At 40.3% G+C, this 27,759-nt stretch overlaps 1 protein-coding gene across 1 annotated transcript in view; it reads left to right on the top strand.

The window, feature by feature from the left end:
* Nucleotides 1-27,759, top strand: part of LRRC1 (leucine rich repeat containing 1) — a 106,053-nt gene that overhangs the window by 66,126 nt on the left and 12,168 nt on the right. Inside the window, exons 5-10 of the mRNA XM_045011548.1 lie at nt 8,560-8,616; nt 10,676-10,739; nt 11,882-11,956; nt 13,756-13,900; nt 17,411-17,529; nt 21,429-21,512. Of these exons, the coding sequence (XP_044867483.1) occupies nt 8,560-8,616; nt 10,676-10,739; nt 11,882-11,956; nt 13,756-13,900; nt 17,411-17,529; nt 21,429-21,512 (544 nt within the window). The remainder of the gene's footprint in view (nt 1-8,559; nt 8,617-10,675; nt 10,740-11,881; nt 11,957-13,755; nt 13,901-17,410; nt 17,530-21,428; nt 21,513-27,759) is intronic.

Consider the following 27,759-nt stretch of genomic DNA (forward strand, 5'->3'; position numbering starts at 1 on the left):
TAATTATCCCACTCTACTTAGCAGTGTTGATTGAAACTGTCCCCTATTCTGGGCACCACACTTCAGGATTTTGTCCAAAAAAGTGGGATAATTGGAGAAAGTCCAGCCGAGAGTAACAAAAATGATAAAAGGTGGAAAACCTGAACTCTGAGGGAAGGTTAAAAAAAACAAACAAACACAAACAAACAAACATGGAAATGTAGTCTTGAGAAAAGATTGGGGGATGGGGGGGACTTGATAAGCCTTCATATTGTTAAGGGGTGTTAAAATAGGACAGTGATCACTTGTTCTCCATGTCCACTGAAGGCAGTACAAGAAGTAGTGGGCTTAATGTGCAGCAAGGAGATTTAGATTAGATATTAGGAAGAAAGGGTAGTTAAGCACTGGAATAGGCTTCCAAGGAAAGCTGTGGAATCCCCACTGTGACTGGTTCTCCCCAGGGTACCACCAGGAACTAGGGTACCCCTGAGCCCCCCTGACCCACTAGCCTGGGCTCCCTTTTACACTGTACTGCTGTGACAAGCTGCAAATCCTTCTCTCTAGCCTGCACTTTCACCAGCATACATACAGGTAGGGACATACCCAGCTGCAGTTACATGCAGGCAGGCTCTTTAACCAGCCCCTGCCTGGGAAGGCTTCAGCTAGGGCATGTCCCAGCTCCTTAGGCACGCACCCCCTCTGGAGTGTAAACCCAAAATTATACCGTCTGGCGCTGCACAGCCTAAGTGCCTAAAATTCGCCCCCTCCCTCAATGTGGAGAGCAGTAGGCAACAGCTTTCTGCCCCTCAGTTATGATTTCCACGCACTGGTTTAGATCAAGCAAAAACAAACTTACTAACTACAAAAGATAGTTTTTAAGTGATTAGAAGGGATAGCAAATGCGAACTAAGCTTGATATACTAAATAGATTGGATATGTATAGCAGATTCTCACCCTAAGTGATGATACAAGCAGGCTGCAAATTCTTAAGGGGCAAGCTGCACTTTGTTTACAGTTTGGAATCCCCAGGTGTTCAATTCACAGGCTAAAAATCCCTTTAGCCTGGGTCCAGCACTTCCCCCAGTTCAGTCTTTGTTCCTCAGGTGTTTCCAGGAGTCTTCCAGGGTGGGGAGTCACTCCCCTGCCTTATATAACTTTTGCATATGGGAGGAACCCTTTGTTTGTTTTAAAGCTTGGATCTCGTGCTAGTTAGTGGAAAAATACTGGCATCCCAAGATGGAGTCCAGCACCAGGTGACCTGGTTACGTGTCCCTGTAGAGTCACAGCAGCCATCCCCCACTGGCTGGAGCCTTCACAGGTAGGCTCACCAGGTGGGAGATAAGCTTCTCCGAAGGCCTATTGCTTCTTCCTAATGGCTCATTAACCTGAATGGGCCCTTCCCAGCCAGCCATGTAGACTGAGAGCATTTTGCCTAGTGAGTGTTGCCCAGTAATAGCTACATGTGAAAGATACATAGTCAATAATCATAACATACAGAAATGATACATGCATACAAATAGGATACTCGTATTCAGCAAATCATAACCTTTCCAGTGACACCTCAGATGTCTTACTGCATAATATACATCATAATTGAGGTATAATTATATCACTTGATCTGAGCTCAAAGAGCCGATACTAATATCATTATGAAGAATATGGGGTGCAGTGTCACACCCATCATTGGAGGTTTTTAAGAACAGGCCAGACAATCACTTGTAAGGGATGTTCTAGGTGTACTTGGTCCTGCCACAGCAGAGGGGGCCAGACTTGATGACCTCTCAAGGTGCCTTCCATCCCTACATTTCTATGATTAATATTTACCAAGCCTGGGATAATTTAGTTGGGATTGGTCCTGCTTTGAGCAGGGGTTTGGACTAGATGACTTCCTGAGGTCTCTTCCAACCCTAACCTTCTGTAATTCTAGGCCAGGGGTAGGCAACCTATGGCACGTGTGCCGAAGGCAGTACACGAGCTGATTTTCAGTGGCACTCACACTGGCCACAGATCCGGGGGGGCTCTGCATTTTAATTTAATTTTAAAGGAAGGTTTCTTAAACATTTTAAAAACCTTATTTACTTTACATACAACAATAGTTTAGTTATATATTATAGACTTATAGAAAGAGACCTTCTAAAAACGTTAATATATTACTGGCACGCAAAACCTTAAATTAAAGTGAATAAATGAAAACTCGGCACACCACTTCTGAAAGGCTGCTGACCCCTGTTCTAGGCCATTTCTTATCTTGTTCCCTCTCTTTCCCTCAAAAATTATACATTGAACACTAAGAAAAGAAAATAGTATTTAAATTGGACATATAAGGACAATCCCTACCCTCAGCTTATTTGGCCTCCAAAAAGAAAAAAAATTCCCCACAGATTATTAAAGTGATCTTTAAACATATTGGTTAGTAGATACACCAACTCCTTTAAAACTAATACCACATCAAAACTGACCAGTGTAATTCTAGTTGCCTCACTTCACGGTTTTGTTTTGTTTTGTTTTTTAATAGCCACATGTATGTTTGGAAAGGTGGCAGAGCCTTTATTTTTCTTAATTTACAATGTTTATATTCATAATGGGGAAATCCTATTGTCTTCATTAGTAATCTTTGTAGATTTTGACCATCTTAAAGAATTATGTCCCTGCTACTATTGAATCCTATAGGATGCTTCCAAAAACCTATAGAATAGTGTTAAATTCTGTCGGCATTATAACCTAGTTAAATTTTATAGGACTCTTCATTAAGAAGAGTGAAAAAGAGTAACTAATTTAGTCATAGAATGAGTTTTACTTACACTTATGTTCATTGTTACGCATGTTGTAATACATATTTACCCAATTGAAGGCCCCCAAAATGGGCACCTAATCAAAACCCCACTAAAAAAAAAAATCTCTGCTTAAACACGGCTTTACGAAACAGTCTCCATGGAAAATGAAATTAATTTAAATTCTATATCATTTGCAGTGTACCACATAATAGATATGAATCAATTCATTTTATGACCATTTAAAGTTCAGTCTGAAATGCAACTTTCCATAATTACATATGATGACATTAAGCACTAGTTGCAACTGCAAATAAACATATAGTATTTGACCTTTTGAAGGAAAACCATGGTAGGAAAGTACATCAGTGGATATAACAGTATAATTTGTGAGCTGTATGGTCATAGAACTTCTGTGAAATGCCTGGAATGTAATCCTTTAGAATGCTACTTTTAATTGATTTGTAAAGGAAATCTGATTACACCAAAAAGCAAAACTGCCTAGGAGCCCAGTTCTTCAAACACTTCAGTAAATGCTAAGCGTGTGGCATTTACAAAATAAGGCTTTTAAGTAGTAACTGATCAGTACATGCAGGTGAATGAAGACAGACACAGGGATAGATTCAAGTGACAGGTTGTGGTTTTAATTTTAACACTGGGTTGAAGCACTATAGCCTTATCCACCCCAGACTCTCCTGTGCTAGGCATTTAACTGAGTCAAGTGCAGAGTTACAAAGTTCCTATCCTATAACCAGTAGCTCATGCATACAAATAGCATAATCATATTCAGCAAATCATAATCTTTCCATAGACACCTTACTTGACATACTTTGTACAAGATTTGTTGCAGTTATAAAAGTGGTAGCAACGCTGTTCTACATGGTCATATTTTAATCAGATAATGTGACACCCTTCTTAGCCTGCTTCTCGAACTCCAATCACTTCTGATTCTTTTGACCTCCTTCACCTCAAGGGCCTAAGGTACCAAAGAGGTAACTTGGTCTGTGAAGGCTTCAGATCTCCCCTTCTCCGAGAGGCCCAAGGTCTAACAGCAAAATCCTGGGTCTCTGTTACTTCTGGGAGCTGGCCCTTTTAGCCTTTATCCGCAAAGGCCACTGGGGGCTCCACCTATGAGCTCCATCCCTATTCCCACTATCTGGTACCTGTTTCCTGCCTAATCCAATCTAATGTCCTGAAGCCAAATGCCAGCCCTGGCATCCAAAAAGCGCACTCCATCCATAAAAATCTCAAGCCGCTTGTTCCCAATGTCCCATTGGGTGATCTCTGAGTCACCTGCAACCGGAAAGATTCTGGCAGTCTCAAGTTCACATTCTTTGGGGCCCTACCTACCAGGTTAGATCGACTGCTCCCTGCCAAACTCGTGTCATGAACATTTCCGACTAAACCAATCTTACGTTTGGCCATGATGCTTAATTCATCCCACGTCCCCCTGAATCCTAACTCTCAAATTTATTCCCCTGCAAGATTCATGATTTTCACCAAGGTCAATATCCAGGACACTAGGTGATTGTAATTGGCCCATCAGTGAGTACCAGAGGAGGCATGAGCTGATCTCGCATATCCCTCCTGCTGAACCAATGAATGCAGCAACACAGCTGCCGTTTTGCAGGCCCAGTGCATAATGGAGTGCCTGCAAATCCTGAGGTCAGCCTTGTCTTTGCGTGCCCCAGTATACTATCCATAGGGTGAACGTAGATCCAGTTTCCAGCAGTCTATTGCCTGGACCCCCAGGAGTCAAACCATTTAATGTTGCAGATGTCACTGCCCAAACTTGAAGGAATGTGTGCCAAAGTTCGCTGAGTTGAGATGTAAGTAAGCTCTAATGCCTTCGTTACCTCAGCAAACTTGTATCTGGTCAGGTAGCCACCATCCTTGTGCACAAATAGTGGGTCTGGCTCCTGGTTTCATGTGTCTAGAAAGGCTTTGACAGCTTTTACTGACATACTAGTTCAGCCAAGCATTCTCTTAGCTGTGTTATGGCCCCTTTTCTTGTTTCATCAGTTCTGGAATGCCTCCGTTTCAAGGGCATCCATCATTCCTTGATTAACCAGCACATTTGCTCGCTCTAATGCATGCCTGGACCTGCTGACTGTGACCCCGTCCACATTCTCTACCATCGCTTACCACTGTTTTATGTGGTATTTATTTATTTGGTATTGAGGAATACCAAACTGAACACAATTGAGAGTCTACATTGTGGTACATGGAGGAGCCTTGAGAGGAGAATAAATGGTAGATAATCCTGCACTCTCCTTCAAGTGTCTTACGCACCGCATCCAGGATGTGAATCTGTCAGTCGGGCACTAGTAAACTCAAAAAGGGGCCAGCTACCTGCTTAGCCACTAGCTTCACCTGAATTTTTTTCCTGAACTATTTGCTCAAATCCTTTAACAGACTTCAGGTTTTCTACCCACACATGAAATCTTGCTGCCTCATATGGGATTGTAAAACCTGGCCAAAATTCATTCCATATATAAGCCTCAACTGTCTTGTTAGGATAACATAAGAAGGTAGTAACACCTCTAAATAATTGGGGCTGGGGCTTTTACCAGAACTGCCCTCCCTCCCACTGATCCTGTTGGAGTACTGTCCCCCTGCTAACAGCCTCTCTTTCTGACATATCGGGCATTTTCTTTGCCCCATAGCAAATGAGGGCACCGTGCTGACTTCCACATTTCTTATATCAATGTTTGTATTTGCAGTAGGAACAAAAATGCACAGCAGAACTTAGACCTGACGTCTGCTTTTGAAGCTTGTGGTTTTGATACTGGTAATCCACTGTCTGTATAAACATGCTGGCCTGCATGGCATGGTTGTTCTTACCCCATGGGAGATTTGGCTCCTCTGCTGCCTAAGTCTGAACTTCATTGTATCTTAATCATGCCTCACCCCCATTCGTGGCATGTGTTCTGGATATGACATCCAAATATTATGAAAATTGGGATGCTTGGCTCAGTTTGTTTTGCAGATTGTGTGTGTGTGTGTGTGTGTGTGTGTGTAGGCTGCAATCCAATTCTCTACTGTTCTAGCCATCTTGAGCTTGCCCGGTTTGTCATCGTCTTTCCCGCCCTCCCCACCTGTTTCCTCAATTTGGCTTTCACTGAAGAGAAGGGTGAACGTGCCCACATGCTCTCCTTTCCAGTTTTTTTTCTATAATATCCTTTGACAAATGGGCCCCAAGGGGTTGATCAGTTCCTACATATGATCACCTGGCATCAATGCTTATGTCCCCTATGAGCCCCTCTGTAGAAAGGGGTGGAGAGGGGGCAAAGCCTTGTTAGATGTACTGTCCCCTAGTGTTGGAGCATCTCAGTTCACTATACCCTTTTGTAGGTACCTGGCTCTGCCAAGCAGGGATGTGCTGGGACAAGTTGTCTCCCTAGCCTTTTGGCAATGAGGTGCCAATGATTTTGCCAACTTGTTCCGCACTGCATGGGGCTGGTTTTCTGCTGCCCTGGCCCTGAAGGGGGGACAGGTATGCAGCTATCTCTGAGGTGTTGGAGGAAGGCTTGCTGCCAGCCCCCCTCCCACCTCTGTGAAGGGATTCTGCAAGTCCAGCCCCTGCAGCACGAGGGTCTTGGCTGGACTAACTACAAGCTACTGCAAAGAGGGTCTAACACGATTACGCTTTGACAATTGTCTTCCCCCAACTTTAGCTTCTGTGTCTGAGACCAGTGTTCCTAGAAGAAGGGACCCTGGGTCACACCTTCCAGCCACGAGCCATGCTTGTGGGAATCTACTTCTGCTGCAGGGTATAGGACCCCAGCAGGTATCTCGGCTTCAATCCACCTGCATCCTTCTGTCGTCTTTTCCCACAAGTCAGGGTGTGGGTTCTGCCTTCGAGTTCCTTGCTTCTTGCAGCTGTGCACTGCCCAGTACTCCTCATCCAGGAAGAAGGGACCCAGCCCTGGTCCGCTTCCCTATTAGAAATTGAGAGGCTGTTCCTTCCTGGGGGAAGGGTGTGACCTCAGGTCTCTGTTCCCTCACAGCGCTGCACAAAGGAGTTGCTGCCCACCTTGACTGTCACTGCTCTTAAAAGCTTCAGGATGCCTGGGCTACCCCGTCTCCTCAGGCTTGGAGGGACTTACTCCTGCCACGGGCTGCTGCTGCAACTTTTCTCCCCTCCCTCTCTTCCCAAAGAGAGAGCCAAAGACTCCAGTTGTAGAGAATGTAACAAACCCCGTGGTAATTTGTTGCAGTAGCTTTCAGCAGTTCCCAAACTATGGGGTGGGCTTCCCAAGGGAGGCGCGATAACATGTCAAGGAAGGCATGAGCTGTGTGTGGCTTTTAGAGCTCCGGCTGTCAGCCCCAGGCAGCTGGGGCTTGTGTACAAGGGCCGTGCACACCGAGGAGGTGGGGGATGGGATAAGGGGACAGCTGCAGTCCCATTGCCTGGCCTCGGGCTCTCCTTTCCCGCCCTCCCTCAATACCTCACCGGGAGGTGGCAGAAGGACCCCAGCTGTCCGCCCTGGGGTGGCAGCAGCAGCACAGAGGTGTGGGTGGCAATGGGGTGCTAAATTTGCTAAATTCACATTGCCGCCCTTACTTCTGTGCTGCTGCTGTCGCAGCGCTGCCTTCAGAGCTGGGCAGCAGTATATGTACTTGTGGGGCAGAAAGGCATGTAAGTGACTACAGACACATGGTGGGGGGGGGGAGAGAGGGGAGAAATAAGTTTGAGAACCACTGCAGTAGTTAAATTACTCTGTTTAAAAAGTTACTTTAGATTTTAAACTTGTATGTACACTGTTAATCCTAGTCAAGGTACCAGCATCTCATCGTTGTGGATACGTGATCCACCAGTTTCTTGTATTGATTCAGAAGAAAAATCTTTATTAGCAAATATTCTCACGGGTGGGTTTTTATACCCATTCAACTTCATTTATCCTCATTCTAGTAATAAATTCTCCAATGTTGGATATAATCAATGTTAGAAATGTTTTAAATTTAGTTTTTGTTTGAATTCAGATTTGACTGAAGAATAGGACAGTGATTGCATTTCTCTTTGCAGTAGTAGCTACAAATATTTTATTTTTTTTACTTCACTTTGTCCAAAAACAAAATTAAACCTTTAGCACTCAAGTAAGGCAGGGCATATTATGTTGTAGAGAACTGCTTAGTTACAGTATCTGGTTTTTATTTTTATTTTTTCCTGGGACGCTAGAAGATTAAAACCGATTATAGCATTGGGATAATGTCTGACTCCTTGTGTTCCATTTAGTCATAAATAAAACCCTGAAAAATCTGAATGTTACTATGGTGATATTAGTAAAAGCCTGTGTTATGGAGTAAGCAAACGGCTTAGAAACATGCTGTCACTTATGATAATGAGCATGCCATAGTTGTCAAGTTGTGTATAGCCAGAGATGAGTTTAGTTGCTGGTGCTGTAACTTGTTACAGCCCACATGTCAAAATCTAAAAGCCAATAAGTAAAATTACTTTCATAAAATGACAAAAAAAACCCTACATTCACTTTTTGGTAACTCTATACCACTGACCCTTTTTATCAAAGTGAAAATGTGGGGTGTTACTTCCTGCGTTGATTGCTTCCTTTCTTGATTTGTTTTTTAACCAAAAAAAAAGTCTAATTTTTTAAATTTCTCTCTTTAGTCTATCAGGCAATCATGTGAAATGAAGTGTGAGGGGATTTAAAAGAAGAAATTATTGGGGGATGACTTCCATTGGAGATCACTGGAATACACTGTATAAAAACTTCCTTTTTCCTTAGTTACTGAAATTATTAAAGAAAATATCTTAAGATGGCTTCAAAAATTACTATTTATCTTTTAGCCTTTTTAACCTGGCTTCCTTGGAACTAAGAGAGAATCTGCTGACATACTTACCTGAGTAAGTTCCATTGCATGTGTGTCTGTGGTCGTGTGTGCTCTAATATATGCCCATCCTGAAAAAAAAAAAAAAAAAAAGTCTGAAGTTAGTATTTTCTCTGGCCCTCATTTAATTTGTGGATGAATACAAGGTGTTTTCAGTCTCTGCATAATGAATGAAGAGTTATGGGCTGTACCTCTCCTTTAATAAATAGCAAGTTGCCTCAGGAACTTTGTTCATCACTGGTTAGGAACAGGAGTCTGAAGGCTGTGTGCAAATCAGTTCTACCTGTGTAATAATTCAGTGTAATAGAAATGTGCAGAATATACTGAATAGCTAAATACTCTAAACTAATGCCAAATTATTAAAGAGGTGGAAGCTTGAATCATTTCATGACCAAAATTAATTATTACGCAAATGAAGGTAGATCTCATGTTCAAAACTTTTAACATTCACCATGTGAGCTGTATTAAATCTGTGTGGAGCTTTACATTTTTTTTTAAAAAGTATAAATAAGCACTTACTTGAGAGGTTGAGTAATTTAGAGAAACTTTGCAAACCTGGAAATGAGAGCCTCTGACATCCCCTGACAACATCTAATTAGAAATTCAACCTCACTCCCTATTCCTTCTGTGAAAGAAAGAAAGGTCCTAGGATTTCTTTTGGGGTGCTGTGTCTGCACCAGGTACAGGGAGTCAAGTCTTTTTTTTGTGTCCGCCCCTGCTTGGACATCTGACTGTTTTTGAACTCCTTACTCCCTTTTGGCTATTGGAAGAGGAAGATTTTTCCATTCTTTCTTCCCAGTACCCCAGAGTCTCCTCACTGCTGAGGGACTAAGGGAGTAAAGAGTCTCTTCTCTTGGCTTCCTAGCTGCTACTATCAGGGGATAGGTGTCTCTGATACTCTGCTCCTGTGTCGTCCTCTTTTTAGTCTTCCTGTCTTGCAGATATATCCAGTAGTCCCCCAGTTGCTGCTGTTTGTAACTCTCATGAGCCTCAAGGTGCTTCAAACGCCACAATGAACTGTAGAGTATGAATAGATAGTTTTTTCATGCAGCATCAGAGTAAAACTTGTTTATAAATGGACAGTCTAAGGGCAGGTCTACACTAAGGGCGGGGGTCGAACTAGGGTACGCAAGTTCAGCTACGTGAATAGCGTAGCTGAACTCGAAGTACCCTAGTTCGAACTACTTACCCATCCAGACACCGCGGAATCGAAGTCTGCGGCTCCAAGGTCGACTCCGCCACCGCCGTTTGCGGTGGTGGAGTACCAGAGTTGACCGGAGCGCGCGGGGAGTTCGAACTATCGCGTCCAGATTAGACGCGATAGTTCGAACTCCGAGAAGTCGAACTCACCATGTCTACCCGGCAGGTAAGTGTAGACTAGCCCTTACTGCTGCTCAGAGTTCTGAATAGCAGTAGTGAAACTGACCAGTCTTGTCTTCATGCTGCTGCAGCTTGGGGAAGGGTAAGCAGAAGCTCCAGAGGAGGGGTCTGTTCTGAAGTGTGTCAGGAAAGCTCCGTTGTTTGTTCACATTCAGAAGGCTTCTTTTAAAGCCATAAGTGCTCAAATTCATTTTTTTTTTAAATTCAAGCTGAAATTCTGCACAAGCTGATGAGTTAAGACATTTATTCATCAGGGAAAAAAATCTTTATTTGCTCTTGGTAAGTAGGCAGATGAGGGACTTGTCAAATCTTGCTTTATAAACCACATGCTTTATAAACCATTTAATATGATCAATGTAAGGTAGTGTAAGAAGTTTTCATCCCGCTGTAAATTGGTTTGGATCCATTTTGTGGAGGTTTTCAACTTATTCTAAATTATGTGGTATTGACCATGGTTAAGACTGGTGATTAGCAGAATGAGCAATGATCTGATCAATTATAGTGCATTTTATGCTTCAGAGGCACAACATTATACTGACAAACCCAGTACTCTTCAGTATCATGTTAATGTACATAATCTATGCCCAATAAAATCCTTTTCTAGAAGAACATATGGTTATACAGTGGAAAGAGCTTATTCAAGTACCTAGGGGTTCTGATGGTCTCGTCTAATGGGGTTCTCTCTTTGCTTACAGATCACTCACCCACCTGCAGAGACTAGAAGAACTTGATTTAGGAAACAATGAACTTTATAACTTGGTAAGAAATTATCAGTGGAATATGGCATTGTTATTGGTGTTTAATGTGGAACTAAAATATCCAGAACAGAAATTTCCCAAACTGGAAGCGGTGACACTTCTGGAACATTTCTGTACATATAAATGAATAATTGGCAGTGACATGCTGCCATCATGTTACCTATTTCTTGTGATCATCATACAGTACAAAACAATAAATTCAGCTAATGTACCTTGATACTTTTATGTCCCTATCCTATCTATTACTGTAGTTATTAAAATGATGTGATATTCAATCTGGTATTTCACCATACGTTATTAATTTGCGGTAGAATTATTTTTCTGCAAAAAAGGAAAGATCCCCACAGATCTTTCTCTGCAGAAACAAAGCAAGGGTCACAGATTGTTTTCTCTGTTCCTCAATTGTGCCCCAGTACTTACCTTTTGTCATTTCAAGATTGAACTGAGGTTTAATTTGGGTGTTAAAATATGAAATACAGCTCTTGTGCAGAAACAAAAATGCTTACACTTCGCTCTTTTTAAAGCATATTTTAGTGATTAGACTAAAACCTTAAATTATATTAATGTTACAATTATGATTCCACAAACAACTCTAATTACGCAGTTGTGGTATACTGTGTTCTCCCATATATTCTTATGGCATTCAAATATGACAGTAATACACAATATTATGTGTGTATATATGGGGGTGGGAAGGGGCTGGGTTAGAGTTGTTTTGGGAGCTATGACTTGGAGTTTAATTTTTTAGGTAAGTAAAACAAGAAAGAGGACCCTGTATGGTCACTTGAATATACATTTTTTCTGTCTAATGGGTTGTAATCGCTAGCCTACTACCTGTCTCTCCTCTGCATGTAAGGGTGTTAAAAACTGTCTGAGAATGTGGAGTCCCCTTTGTTAGTCTAACATAGTCTTAGTCAAATACATAAATCACCTGTTGGATACTTACCAAAATATGTAATGAATACAGATAACTTATGGTCATACTTGGTTACATTTTCTAAATCAGATCAAGCATTACAACCTAGTATTCAAATCAGTGTGTTAGGTCGCCTGGGCAACAAGTTTTTCTTCTGTTGCATGCATTGCTTGTTTCTGAATTACCCTAACTACCTTTTGCTCTTTTGTTTTATTTACATTTTGCAGCCAGAAACAATTGGTGCACTTTTCAGTCTTAAAGATCTCTGGCTGGATGGAAACCAGTTAGCTGAAATACCTCAGGTAAGGTAGAGTTCTCATGAAAAAAGTATGTGTGAAGAAAAAATTATTTGCGGCTAAGCTACAAATATCAAACTTGCTTTTCTGGGGGGGATATATTTTTAAACTTTGAAGTTTATAAGCTTTTTTGAAAAGTTAAGCGAGTATCTTTAGGATTTCTGCCTTTCAGCTTTAGAAGGTTGGGCATGATGCCTTTGTCATATGCACCAGAAACGGCTGATAGGCTTTATCTGATGAATGACAGGACATTTTCCCCCTTCCAGAAATTGGTTATTCTCAGTCTGTAATGTTCATGGCCCAGGGATCGGGAGACCAGTATTCAGTTCAACTGACTCTCACTCTTCACACTTGTCAAAATGCAAGTAATCAAAGTTGTGTGTGAACTGTCCTCTTTTGTAGCTTTCTTCTGCTGTTTAAAATACAGTGTAAAGAGGAAATAGGATAATAAAATTCCCTCCATAAATAGAATTTTGAGACCCCAGTCCTGCAACTGGATCCATGCAAGCAAATACCGCATTGACTTCAGTTACAGGATGAGGGGCCTTAACAGCTAAGGTATTTCTGTCATCTAGTAAGCTTCCCTGTCCTTAGTGCATTGAGAACAGCTCTTTTTTAAGATTCAAGCCAAAAAATCAGGCCATTTCACTGGTATTCTATATGTTGAGTCCACTGTGGGTGGTGTGGAAATCTTGCATGCTGAAAATCAATGCAAAAACAATGGTGAGTGCAAGTGAGCTTAGTGTATGCCTTTTTCTGTCATTAAGACTAGCTACAGTAAGTACTTGTAAGAGGCTCCAATTAGACTCTGCCGTATCAGGTTTTCTGTGGACATCTGAAGTTTTTTAGCAATAATTAGTGGGTTTTGTTAATGTCCAATGGAAAAATCCTAAGAAAAAGCTTTTTATGAGCAACTTACTTTATGTAATTCGTTGTTCAAATATTAGAAAATAGCAAAGATTTTCCTATCTAACATTATCAGTCTTCAGATTTTCAGTGATCTTGTTGCTACTCTGTAGACGTTTATATATGAAATATTACGGTTGCTGTTCTATTTTTTATCTTTATTTTCAGCTGTGTTGGTACAGCAGTGCTGAATGTTTTGATGATTAAAGTCAGCTATGACAGAATGTGTGTAGGAGTATACTCACAGTGAGGGTGTACTGAAAAATATAAAAATAAGAGGTGTCAATTTTTTCCAATCAGATCTTTAGATAAACTATATCATTGTCAAAACTAAGAAATTGGTATAATTTTATAGCTTTATAAGCTTGCTAGTGCAGCACTTCTTATTTGTATTTCTCCATTTGTTGCAAAGGAGAGAAAAAGTTATGAAATCCCTAGATGTTGATAGTTACTGTATGTTGAAATATCAGCCAAGAGGGACGATCATAATTTGCCTTGAGTTAATTGAGAGAGACAGACTTTGTATGTGGGATTTGAGTTCTGTAACTCTGAGAAACAACTACATTGAGTTTTTCCTCAAGAAAAAGACTGTTTTGGCTTACGTTTAATTTATACTGCTTGCTTGTGGTTCCTATTATGTACGCAGTGTTTGAGATGGAAACATTTTGTCTAAATTATCTAGCCTGTGCTAGTTAATATTTTTATCATAAGAAGTTGCTGCTGTTGTTGTTTTGTAATATCACCCAAAATGAAAATGGTCATCTTCCAGCATTTAGAAAAGAGGTCCTCCTCCTTAGTTCCTCTTGGAATTTAAGTGTGTAGGAAACTTTGACTTGGTGTTGCAAGTTTGGACATGACTTGGGATTTTTTTTGGTTTTGTTTTGTTAAATGTGATGTAGGAAATAGGAAATATGAAAAACCTACTATGTCTGGATGTGTCTGAAAATAAATTGGAAAGACTTCCTGAAGAGATCAGTGGTCTGACTTCCTTAACAGATTTGCTCGTTTCTCAGAATTTACTTGAGGTGCTACCTGATGGTATTGGTAAGTAGTATAAAGTAAACATAATAATAGACAACTACTGGAACTGGTCTAAATAGCAAGCGCATGTGTCCTGAATTTCTTTTGCAATTTCTGCTTATGTAAGAGATGAGCCTATTCCAATTTTTTTAAAGTCTAATTATACACACAGTCCTGCTAATTTTGCACTTTGAATATTTTTATTTCTACTATGGAATTGATGCCTCACCATTTAGGCTGCCTAAATTTATTATTAATTTGCTGAGCAGCGTATGAGACAGTACATCATATGTGATCCATTACCATCGGAACTAGAGGGGTTCAGTCTCATAGTTAGGGCAACTGCCCCGTGCTCCCTCTGCATGGGGTCCACCAATGGTGTTTTGAGGCTGCACAGTTTCCTGCCTACGCTGTGATATCCCCAGAAAGCCAGACTACCTAAACAGGCCGGGATCTTTCTCTTCAAGTGCTATAAACAGCTGTAATTGCCAGCAGTCACAAGTTACCACACAGCCCTTTCTAAGCAAGCACATTTATTCATAACATGAAAACATTACAGAGAACACATCTAAAAAACAAAAGTTCCTTATACGCTTGCCAACAGCTTTCCAGAGATCACCCATCAGTAATATGGGACCTCAGTAGGCCCAAATCCTTCCACTCATCCAGGGAAGGATTGGGCTCCCCTTGGATCTGTCTGTTGGCTGGAATGGATCAGTCTGAGTGAAACACACACTCATACCCCTACCTCTACCTCTACCTGCAGGAGCTTTGGTCATCCTCCTCCCCATGAATTGAAGGATACATAAACTTAATACCGTAAGATCTCCCAAAGATACTGCAGGAACTTGCTCTAACTGTCTCAGTCCAGTGTATAAGTTGATTCATTGGAGGTTCTATAATCTGTAAATTCTATTTTGTAGCACATCACATGTAAAATTATTTAGTAAATTTAGTAAAATGCATTGACCATAGTTCTTTAAATACAACAATGTGTAGTTTTTAAACCACAGCAGCTCCACCACTGGCTGCCTTTTGCATCTGAGGGGAGGAGGAGAGTAACTCTGGCAGTTACATTATCTTCTTCCCTGTTGGGTTGTTAGAGCCCTTTGAAGAACAGGAACGGAGCTTGACCGATGCTGCCGAGCCTAGCACAGCCACTCGGGGCAGCTCAGGAGAGGGTAGAAGGAAGAAAACGTAACTTGGCACCCAGTGATGACTCACAGGTTCTCTGTCTTGAGGACAGGTTAGAGCAGCCTGGGGAATGCTCAAACTTTCATCAGCTGGCAGAGGTTTCCATCGTACACAGCACAAAGGGAACAGAACAGGACAGAGTCTGTCCTGTAGTATCAGTTGTGGCTCACTGACCTTTTTAAAAGTAATGTTTGGCTCTCAGCTGAAAAGGTTAGACAACCCTGACCTGGAGGAAGACATGGTCCTTTCCCCAAGAAGCAGAGTGGTACTTAATGCTTATACTAGCTATCTGTGTCCTTAGCTACAATGATTCCGGTATAGAGCGCTTAGACGGTGACAGGGCTTGAACTCCTCTCTCAGAATGACTTTCTTTGAATTCTGACCTTATCAGTTACTGCATCTATCTTTGTTGACCAGGCCAGTATGAGAATAACTACTCTTTCTACAGCACCTAATGGATTTGACCATGGTCTGATTTGGGGCTTTGGGGTATGCTACCTCAAACTACTACTAACTTCTAGTTTGTATTGCTAGTACAAACTAACAGTAGTAATAGTCTGGAGTTTGTGTGGTCATTTTTGTGAGCTTTTTATTTATTTATTTATTTTTTTTTTTTTTAAAGTAGAATGCAAAAAATAAATAGTTCCTATTTGGTGCCACTTGTAGCCATTGAGGCTGATGTGCAGAGTTCAGGCTACAAGTCATGTACTGATAACAGCAGATGGGGTTGCTGGAACTAACCCTCTGTGCCTTTGGTCTTAGCCCTCTTCAGTAAATATGCAGACAGGATATTAAACTGCAGCGTTTACCAGTGTAACCTCCTTGGGATCCTTTATAGTATGATTTCGGTTATCTGCTAAAATCACTAAGGATATTTTAGGTGAGGCAAATGCTTGAAAATTTTACGGTAACTGTCTCATAAGAGCACACAGTTGAAGGACACAAAGCAAAAAGGGAAATCACGCAAAGTCTTCTATAGTCATAGGGAATTCATTATATAATGAAGGATCTGATAACCTAATGTTTGTGATTATAATTGTATTTTGTACAAAACTAGCATATTTGTATAGTAGTACATCACATCATGGACCTGCCTATTCTAACTAAATGCAGTATGTTTTGATCACAGAAAATTAAATGAGATTCAGTTTTCATAAGTACTACATTGTTTTTAGTATCCGTATCTGTCTAATGAATACAGGTTACTAGAGGCTTAGAATTTCAAACACTTTTGTATGCTTATCAGGAAATATTGTATGGCTTGATTTCCTCCTCCCCAGTCATATTTGGATGGTGAAACATTTAACTCATGATTATCCCACACTCTCCCCGTGTAAAAGGACTTTCCATTTCTTAACGCATGGATGTGGTATACTATTACCCCTCTGTCAAACTTCAGACTCACAAAATATAATTGAAAACACTTTTTGTCCCAAGCAAACCTTTCAGTTATTGGAATTTAAAGGCATTTATTATTGGGAGCATTTGCTCTCAAGTTCACCCCACAACTAACTTTTTTTTCCTTTTCACATAGATTTATGGAATCAGTATTTGAGGAGGACGGTATATGATTTTGAGCTTCTCTTCCACCAATAACAATCCTACATTTAAAATTTATTTATGGATATTTTATTATCATTGTCTAGAAGAACTATAGTGTGTTGGCAATTCAGCACCTAAAATCAAAGTGGAAATGAGCATTACATATTCAATAAACTGGAAAATTCCCCTGTTTGGCTTACATTTGTGATGTCTAATTCCAAGTGAGCTTTCATTGGCCATATCTGACACTTACCCTATTTTTGCAATTGAACTTTACTGTAGAAAACTCTTGTCGAATACACCAAAATTTTCCAACAGAAGAAAAGTTGCACTGTATTTTGTATGATTTTAAATTTTCAAACTGTAGGTTATGTGCAGTTTCATGCTCCCCATTGTCTGCTGTTGAAAATGCTTAGAGTTCCTTACTTTATTTTTTTTTTTTGCTCTTACTGTTTGTGTTCAATCCCCATTAGCAATGCAATCCAAAGCATTAAATGTTTTCTGAATTATAGAATATTTAGTATTGATGTAGCTTTACAAAACTAGTTAAGGTTATCTGAGGAAACAATGCATTGTAGCATTTGGTTTTACAAAAAATTGTAATGCAATGACAAAATCTAACGTTTTTAAAATGTTCTCTTCAATTTTTTTTAAAAATATTTAGATATTCAGATGTATTGTAGATGTGCTGGAATAATATAAGTTCAGCAACATGAATGTGTTAATCTTAAAGGGAACATCTGATGCGGATATAGTTGAAGCCAACCACCAAACTTAATGATTCTCCTCTATTTATAGGAAATTTGAAGAAGCTCTCTATCTTGAAGGTTGATCAGAACAAACTTGTTCACTTGACAGAAGCAATAGGAGACTGTGAAAGCCTTACTGAACTAGTTCTAACAGAAAACCAGCTGCTGGTGAGTATGGTCTTCACTGCTCAAATAGCTGGCAGTAATTAGGCCTGCTGCTATGCACCGATTCATTTTGATTGTAATGCCTTTATTTTATTTCTCCTCCTATTATAGTTACTGCTAAGTACAATACAGTGGAGTTTGCATTAAGTAAATGCATGGTTGTTACAACTGTCGTGGTATTGTTTCCATATAGAATATATTCTGTATATTTAAATGACAATACATTCAAGAGGAACTTGCCATAATATAAAATTGGTAAATCGAAGTTCTCATTTTTAAATAACTGTTTTTCTGCGAGTGATTATATGAGAGAATGGCATTGTGGAGTTACAGGTTTGTCTTATTGACTCTTATGGAAGGTATGCTCTGTTTACAAGTATAAAGATTTTCTTCCCCTAATGGCAAGACCTGTAGACTCAACTTTTGAGCGAAAAATCAATTTAGATTGTTTTGAATATGTGAATCAATATCAACAACAAACCCCCCCAGACAATTGTTCATGTTGCACAGGTGTAACTAAAGGCAGAACTTGGCTCTGCAGTTAGAGTTTAGTTCACAGTTCTATTGATGCAAAAAGCAGAGTGGAACCCTGATCAGTTTTAGCTATTTTGGCTCTGCAATAGTAATGAGTAAAAACTTATTTATCAAAGTCAACAGATGTGACTATCCTCGGTCTTTTTACTCTGTTCTTGACCATGGTATGAACTGTAAGCACCAATGACTGAGCAACAATGCTGAGTAACAAGGTGCCATTTTTACATGGCCCATATTTTGAAGTAGAGCTTCACTTTAACTTGTGATTTGCTAACTTAATCTAAAAACATATACTAGGGCTGTCACTCACAGTTAACTCACACAATTAACTTAAAAAAATTAATTGCAGTTTTAATCATGCTGTTAAACAATAGAACACCAATTGAAATTTATTAAATATTTTGGATATTTTTCTACATTTTAATATATATTGTAGTCTGTGTTGTAACTGAAATCAAAGTGTATATTATTTTTTATTACAAATATTTGCACTGTAAAAATGATATACAAAAGAAATAGTATTTTTCAGTTCACCTCCTACAAGTACTGCAGTGCAATCTCTTTATCCTGAAAGTGCAACTTACAAATGTAGATTTTTTTTTGTTACATAACTGTACTCAGAAACAAAACACTCACTCTTACTTCTTACTAATTGCTCAGACAAACAAGTATTTTTTACATTTACAGGAGATGATGCTGCCCTCTTCTTATTTACAGTGTCACCAGAAAGTGAGAATAGGCAGTTGAATGACACTTTAGTAGCTGGCATTACAAGGTATTTACGTGCCAGATACGCTAAACATTCGTGTGCCCTTCATGCTTCGGCCACCAGTCTAGAGGACATGCTTCCATGCTGATGCCGCTTGTTAAAAAAAATAATGCATTAATTAAATTTGTGACTGAACTCCTTGGGAGAGAATTGTATGTCCCCTGCTCTGTTTTACCAGCATTCTGCCATATTTTTCATGGTTACAGCAGTCTCGGATGATGACACAGCACTTGTTGTTGTTCATTTTAAGAACACTTTCACTGCAGATTTCACAGAACACAAAGAAGGTACCAATGTGAGATTTCTAAAGACAGCAACAGCACTCAACCCAGGGTTTAAGAATCTGAAGTGCCTTCCAAAATCTGAGAGGGACAAGGTCTGGAGCATGCTTTCAGAAGTCTTAAAAAAGCAGCACTCCAATACAGAAACTAGAGAATCCGAACTACCAAAAAAAGAAAATCAACCTTCTGGCAGTGGCATCTGACTCAGATGATGAAAATGAACACGCTTTGGATTGTTATCAAGCAGAATCTGTCATCAGCATGGACGCATGTCCTCTGGAATGGTGGTTGCAGCATGAAGGACGTCCGAATCTTTAGCGCATCTGGCATGTAAATATCTTGTGACGCCGGCTACAACAGTGCCATCTAAACACCTGTTTTCACTTTCAGGTGACATTGTAAACAAGATGCAGGCAGCATTATCTCCTGCAAATGTATACAAACTTGTTTGTCTTCGTGATTGGCTGACCAAGAAGTAGGACTGAGTGGACTTGCAGGGTCTAAAATTTTACATTGTTTTATTTTTTAATGCAGGTTTTTGTACATAATTCTACATTTGTAAGTTCAACTTTCATGGTAAAGAGATTGCATTATAGTACTTGTATGAGGTGAATTGAAAAATACTATTTCTTTTGTTTTTCAGTGCAAATACATGTAATCAAAAATAAATATAAAGTGAGCACCGTACACTTTGTATTCTGTGTTGTAATTGAAATCAATATATTTGAAAACATAGAAAACATCCAAAAATATTTAAATAAAGGGTATTCTATTATTGTTTAACAGTGTGATTAATCGACCTTAATTTTTTTAATCTCTTCACAACCCTATTATAGACATCTTTTACTTGAGTTAGAAGAGTTTATTGAACTGCAAGGAATAACCTGAGTAGTTTAGTAATAGGGGCTTGCTTCCCTGCCTGCAACTTTTTGGATAGGTGAAATGATCAGTATTCTTTTAGATAATAACAAGAATTATTTATCTGCTGTGTGTAGGATAGGAGAAGGAAATTTGGTTTTGCCACAACAAGCTCAACTGAGCAAGTGTAATCCAGAAGGAGATAGCACGGGAGCCTGTATAAATACAAGAAATAACCTAATGTCTTTGTCCATGTCACAGTGTCCCAAATGAGAATTCATACTGAGTCTCAGAAAGGGGAAGTAGATGATATTTGAAAGTGGCAGCCAGAACTTATACTGTATCTAGCTAAACAGATTCCCCAGTCTTTTACCTCTAACCACCGAAGGTTCTGACTTGACATGAAGGGAAGATTTATTCACATACATGTTCATTTTAAAGTCTTTCATGATTAATAAGAAAATTGGAGAGCCTGTTGTGTAGGAAGCTTTTACTTTGGGTTTGTCTACACATGAACATTCCATTGGAATAAGATAGAGTGTGATTTTAAAATGAATTAACTGTTCCTGATTTAATTTGGTGTGCTGATGCTCTTATTTCAGAGTGGAGCATCCACACATGAATTTAAATTGGGAATAGCTCCCTGTGTAGACAAAGCTCCCCTTTGATGCCAACTACTGCTGTGCATATCTTGATAAATAATAGTGGAGTCAAATTGCAGGCCCCACTGCTGTGTGGTTGCTCTTTGTGTTACTCCCTGCTGTGTTAATCAGTTGTTTCAGCCAGTCATTTAATGCTACACGTATTGAATGAAAATAAAATCTGAGGTTTAGAGTATGTCTACACTGTGAAGTTGTCGACTAAACTTTTGTTTTTCATGGGTACTTAAAGTCCCCCCATGAAAGACAAAAGTTTTTGCCAATGCAAGTGGCAGTGTGAACACGGCTTTGTCAGCAGGAGCGCTCTCCTCCCAACAAAGTTAAAGCAGTTCGCGGGGCTGGAAGTATTTTGTTGGCAAAAGTGCCGACAGAGTGTGTGTACATGTGCTGACTTTTAGCAACAAGGCTGCGTCGACACAGCCTTGTTGCTAAAAGCTGCGTGGTGTAAATAAGCCCTTAGTTATAGTGGGAACTTTTTTGTTTTTCTGCTTCTTCAAAACTGCCTTCAAAAGGACACTTAAATAATATATCTTTTACTTTGTGAATATGGTCATTTTAGTACAAAGCTAACATAAGGAGTGCAGTTTGGTTAGAAGCTGAAACAAGCAACGGGCCAATTCTGCCCTCAGTTACAACCCTGGAACTCCACTGAAATCAGTGGAGTTGCACAGTTGTGACTATGAATAGAATTAGTCGCTTATATGTAAACTCTCCTAGATCCTATTCAAAGTGAGGTAAAGTTTTTGTTTTGACACGGTGATCATAGAAAGCTTGTTCATGTGTCACTTTCTGTTGAAACAGAAATTGCCGAAGAGCATTGGAAAACTAAAGAAGCTGAACAATTTGAATGCCGACAGAAACAAATTAATGTCTTTGCCCAAAGAGGTATGTCATGTGCACTTAACTATTATGATTATAGATAGTCCGTTACAAATAAAAATTGTGAATATAGCTGCTCGTAGGAAGTAGTAAGCAGCTTTTGTTCTATGTGAATTACTAGAAAATATTCCTACCTAACAGGCTATGACCAAGGCTCTATCTATTGGATTGCAGAGGCCTTGACAAAAGTAGAAGTGGTTTGATTGCTAGTGAGTGGCCGGTATAATGGAACAAGAGGTCCAAGACCTAAATAGTTTCTTATAAACTGATATCTGATTGTACATGTCAGACCCAGCACTACCTGAAGACAGGTTTTTAAGGTCTGGTTATAACTCAGTGCACTTGAACCAATGTGTAATTTTTTCTGTAGGCAGAATGACGATACCACAAGAAATCCTGATCTTTAAAGTTGTGGCTGGAAAGCACATGAGTGGTGGATACGAGAGAAGAAATTATTTGGGGTGCTGCAATTTTGGGATCTTTGTTTTATGAAAGTCTCTACAGGCTAATTGTGTCATTAAACAGCCAGTGATCTGTGTAATACTCAGTTTAGCAATAGCCTAGTTTTATAGCTGTGATCACTGGGGCTTCTTGCTCATCTTAAGCAGTGTATGAAGCAACACAAAGGTAGACTAGGATTAAATGTAATGGTGGTCTGAGAAGTTGGTCTAATTCATCAGTAAAACCTGGAAAATTTGGTATTTCTGGGTTAGGCAAGGGAGTACAATAGGGAGAGCCAGTGTGATGTCACCGAAGCATGGGACAGAGAGTTAAGAGGCCTGGATTCTAATGCCATCTGTGCTACTGATTCAGTGTGTTAATTCCCCCCCACACCCCCACCGCTATGTAATTTAACGCTGCCTTCTGCCTCAGTTTCCCTATCTGTAGATAGTTGACCAAGCAAACCAAGATGCTACACTCAACTCGGAATGCATGTCTGTTTGTAACATAACTTTGGAACGCTGCATCTGATCAGTTCCAAAAATGTCAGGGAATGTTCTAGGTATCAATGGGCAGAACCCTTTTGTTTGTTTTTTGTTTGGTTTTTTGGTGCAAATTAGACTATTAGAAAAGCCTGATTCAGAGGAAAATCAGAGCGCTCAGATTGTCTGCTGCTGCAGGCAGAGCAATCTCTTTGCTGCCCCCTGCTGCTGCCTACCATATCAGAGGTAACAGCTAAGCTTGCTGCAGGGGGATTGTACTCCGAACTACCAGAAATAAGAGCCTTACAGGGAGAGTTTATTAGGGGAAGAAGGGAGGGGAGGAGTAGGGACTGGGTGAGGGGAAGAACAATCTGGATTGAGGGCCTGGGAAGCAGCCAGGGTGGGACTGTGGTGGTGATGGAAGCAGAGACCTGGAGTGGATGAGGAAGTTGGAGCAGGGGGAGAAGTTGGGGGGAGGGGGCAGGCAGGGATCCTGAGGTAAGTGAGGGAGGGGAAGTGAATTTGATGATGGGGAGGCAAATCAGGGACCCACAAGATGGGAGTAGTGGTGATGAGGGAAGCCAGGGACCTGGGGTGGGAGGGAAACTGAGCCACATGGATGTGGAGTCAAGAGAAACAGAGATGGTGTGTGGAAGAGGGGGGACCACAGACCCTGGATTGGGGTGAGACAATGCTAGACCTGGCTAGGGGGAATGAGGGAGCCACACATAGACCTGGGCATAGTGGGAAATGCCATCAGGGAGGTCAAGGAGGGAAGGGATGAATGTCATGGGTAGGCCATACTGTGTCCCTGCCTGGGAGGAGAATGGGGCATACACAGCCCCCTGGCAGTGGCAGATGGGATGGGAGTGGAAGGAGTTGCAGGGAGTCCTTGAAATAGACCGGGATGGGAAGGTGGCATGCAGGGAACAAGGGTGGGGATGGAGGAAGGAAGTGAGATCTTGGGGTGCACAGTGCATTCAGCCTACAGAGGCTACAAAATGTGTAACCCCTTAATAGTCACCTTTACAAAACAGTGTGCATTTGATTAGCGTTTTTATCTAAAGATTTCAGAGATTTTTGTGTGTGTTGTTTTAGTGCTCACTATAATCAGAATGATAAGCTTTAATCTTATATCTGTGTCTTCACCACTAACAAAATGCTCTGGAACGTTAATGTACGTAAGTGCATTTGCTTCGTTCATGTTTTGCTAGCTCTTCAGGAAATGCCGTCTGTTACTTTCTGTCACAGATTGCTATTATAGCCTTTCACCTCAAAGTCAGTGGTTTGAATTCAGAGTTGGTAATGGTAGCAAATGGAAAATAAGTTATACTCTTGTATCCATGTGGTAGCCTCTGCATTTGCTTCACTTGCTTTCATAAATAACATGTCACAGAAACCACCACCTAACTTCTGTGATTTAGCATCTGTGGCTGTCTCAGTTCTTTGTGCTTAGACAGACCAACATGAAAACCTTTTTGGATTCCGCTCTCCCACAGAAAGACTTATGGAACACTAGTGTGGTCATGTGGAGAAGCTTGCTGTGCTGCTCATGCTATATGTGCTTGGTAACAAACAGTTCAGTTCCCTTAGTGTAGTACCCATCTTAACCACAAACACTAGCTTTATGCAAAACTTAAGTGTTTTTTCTTATTTGTGGCACAAATTCATGATGTAAAAGTGTGGTGGGGGACAAGGGGAGGGAAGTGAGGAGGGAATGAATGGAGATTCCTATGCTCTACAATTCTAAAAGAAAAAAGTAGTCTGAACAGCCTAGTAGGTGGTATGGCATATGCAGTTTGTGGCCATGCAAACCACCCAGGCTCAGGAGTGGCTTCAGGGATACTGATAAAGTTGATTGTGACTCCAATGATGAATCTTATCATGGAGGAGATTCGCTTGGTCTTTTGCTGGAAGATTCAGCATCCACTTCCCTGCTGAACAAAACAATGTTGTTACAAATATTGAAGACCTTTTCATTCACGCATGTGGGTAAGAGGAGGGAAGTATCCTGCTTGTGACTACTTAGTAGTGAGATTGTACATTACCACTTTCCCATTCTCATCTCAAGCTGATTTTGATACAGAGGAGGTCTGAATGTTCACTTCAAAAACTGCCATTGGTGACTTGTTCCCTCTGTGTATTGAACTCAAGATGGCTGTTGGGATGGCATCGGGAAGATGGTGGTCTCTGACCTCTAAATGTCAATAGTCACGTGTGAGCTGCTAAACGCACGTGTTCTTCCCTCATCCCTTCCCGTCCCCTTAGAATTTCTCCCTGAAGCAGAGAGATAACTTACACCTGTGATGTCAGAAATTGTATGTCTGTTCTAATGAAATATATTGCTCTGACAGTACTATGAATTGTAGTTTTTTAAACTTTTATTTTAGGCATGGGGTTTGGGTAAACCTGTCAAACAAGTATTTATGTACTTACACACTTGTAAAACCAGTCTTTCCCTACTATAGTAAGGTGACATTGACACCTTATTACATAATTCAATACACGGTTCAAGATTATTCTGAACCTTTAGCATAATAATTCTGTAGATGTTTTCTGGTTCAAAGGTTCTTCTGAACCTGATGGCAATTCAGAATGTGAAAATGTTAACGATTGAATGGCTGCCAGATACTCAAGTCATTTGACAAGTCATGTATTCATGTATTCTGTATTTTGAAGATGATTCTGCTGTCATTGAAGCTAGTGGCAAAATTCTGACTTGAGGAAGAGCTGAATGTGTTTAAACTTGTCCATTATCGCAAATGGTTTATTCCTTTAAACTTGAAAGACCTGCTTGGTGACTTCCTCTAATCCTAAATCCCATGCTGCGGTTAGAACATGAGTGAAACTAGTATGCTGAACCACTTGTTTAGGATACTTTAAAGTATCCTAAATTGTGTAATTATGTGCTCATTAATGAGCCTGCATCATGTGCAGAAATCTGACACCGAGAACTATCTTCCATAATAAATTCAAATTTTTGTTGTTGGAATGATTGTCTATCTGACTGAAAATACCCGTTTTGCAAAATCAATATTTTTCCTGGGAAAACTTCAGTTTTGACTTTGAGGGGAGAAATCAAAATGATAGTTTACCTGTTGCCCACTTTGAAGGCTCTTGTCAGTTTCTCTTTCTGCCTTCTCCCAGCCAGCCAGCTGCTGTAGAAGCTGAGCATTGGGCTCTCTGTCTCCTACTGCTGTGAGGGGAAGTGGGAGGCTGAGTGTGCTGGAATCTCAGGCAGCCAGGCTGGAAGGCTCATGTCAGTTTCACTGGGAAGCTGGAAAATTCTGTTCAGTCTCCCTAAATAGTGTGTTTTTTTAAATCCCTTCCCTTGAAATATTTATCAGTTTTAACTTTTCCACTCCAGTTTGGGATTAACATTTGTTCCAAAAACATGAATCTTTTTGTGGGAAGAGATTCCTATTTTCCAGACAACTATAATAATAACTAACCAAGTAAAACCTCTGGTGTGAATCTGTGGATTTGTTTGGGTAGCAGTTATGTGTGTTTACTTTAAGGCCTTTAGTTTTACATCATTCAGTTTCAATAGTTTCTTTATTTCGTAAACTAGAATTGTAGAGTTTAACCCTTCAACCGCAGCCACCTGGAATTCATGAGACTGGCAAGAGGTAAACTGAATTTGAGGGAAGCTGAGGCCAGGGCAGCACCATGTCAGAATCTGCAATTGGAGTCAAGTCATGTAGAGGAAGCCCACCTTTTCCTCTTGCACTGTTCTTCAGCCCACTACCCTTTCCCAGCCATGGCAGCACTAGAGTCCATGCTGCCCTTAGATGTCTGCCCCTGGTGTACTGTCTCTCAGGAGGAGAGTCTCAGCATGCAGCATGATACCATTGAGTCAGTATTTGCAGAATTCCTGCATTATATCTTTAGTCTTGGGGCAGGGAAACGAACTGCTTCATATGCATTCTCCCACTCTTGCCCTGTCCATTTCTTCCCACATGGATACCTTGAGGGGAGAGGAGGAAATAAAGTGTCAGAATGGAAGGATGGGGGGGAAAGCTGCTTTGAAACGCTTCTCTGCCATAGTTTTCTCCACCAATTTTCTCCTCACCACACTGTGCAGCAGGAATGTAGAGCTACTGAAACAGATGAGCCTCTTTCACATATTGAGGTTTTTCATAATCCACCGAGACCTTCAGTCACAGCTCTATTAATGTTAATCAGGCAACTTCTTGAACCTTAAATGTATTTTCTTCTTGTTATCAGAGGGACTCTTGTGCTTGGGCTGGGGTTCAAGACAAACCCTGACTTACTTCTGTGTGTTTAAGTCAAATTTCTGGTTGTGTCACTCTAAATAGATGTGTGTAAAAATTTGAAATGTTCTGAATATCTAAATATAGCTGTGATCTTTCCTACTAAAATAATAATTTTGTGATGTTCAAAATGATTTTTTTAAATGAGAAAAACCAGTTTTTGAGAGTAATACAAATACTTGGAACACATTAGGGGAAAAACATAACAGACAAGTAACTAATTCTATAGTTAATGTAATGAGTAATCAATAAAAGATATGATAACATTAACAGTTAAATTATAGTTTTCTTACACTGATGAACTATATTAAATCTTGAAGTGCAATAGGATTGTCTCCATTTGGTTAGTGGTTCAAGCAGCTACCAGTTTTCCTTGATTCCTTTAAAAGATTCAGTAGATACTGCAGCACCACCTCAAAGAGTTTACAGTCCCTTAGAGGCAATACACTTCAAGCAAAGTGACAAAGGTACTAAGAGTTACGACATGTTCCATCTCTTTTTAAATTGTGCCAACTGATACGACTATAATTTACTCCTGCTGTATTGTTCATAAGAAAAGAAGTGAGCCTCCAGGACTTATTTAAATGAGGAGAGGGTAATGGCTTTGCAGACCAGTTCAAGAAGAGCATTCCAAGTTGCGGGGGAGGAGAAGAAGCAGACAAATGGAGGCTTGAGGTTTGCAAAATTTGCAGAGGAGTAGCACAAAAAAGATTAAGTAAATGAACAAGGAAGAGTGAGTGATGCAGGGCCTTAAAGTGAGTGATGCAGGGCCTTAAAGGATAAAATCAGAGTCCATGATGCAATAGGGAAGCCACTGGAGACATGAAAAGTCAAAAGAGGAAGTGGTGTGGCTGTACATGGCATGGATTGTTAGTGGGTGAAATGGTTGTCAAGTAAGTGAGAGGCTGCAAGAATCAAGACTGGAAATGATCAGGGCATGGGTGAGAGAACGTTCTTGTGGAGGAAGACACGGCAAAACATGGACATATGTTGAGAGTGAGATAAAAGTTGTAGATAATCCCCAAGTTGTGAGATGAAGGATGGTGGTATTGACTG

This window comes from Mauremys mutica, chromosome 3 (assembly GCF_020497125.1).
Source record: "Mauremys mutica isolate MM-2020 ecotype Southern chromosome 3, ASM2049712v1, whole genome shotgun sequence".
Lineage (NCBI taxonomy): Eukaryota > Metazoa > Chordata > Testudines > Geoemydidae > Mauremys > Mauremys mutica.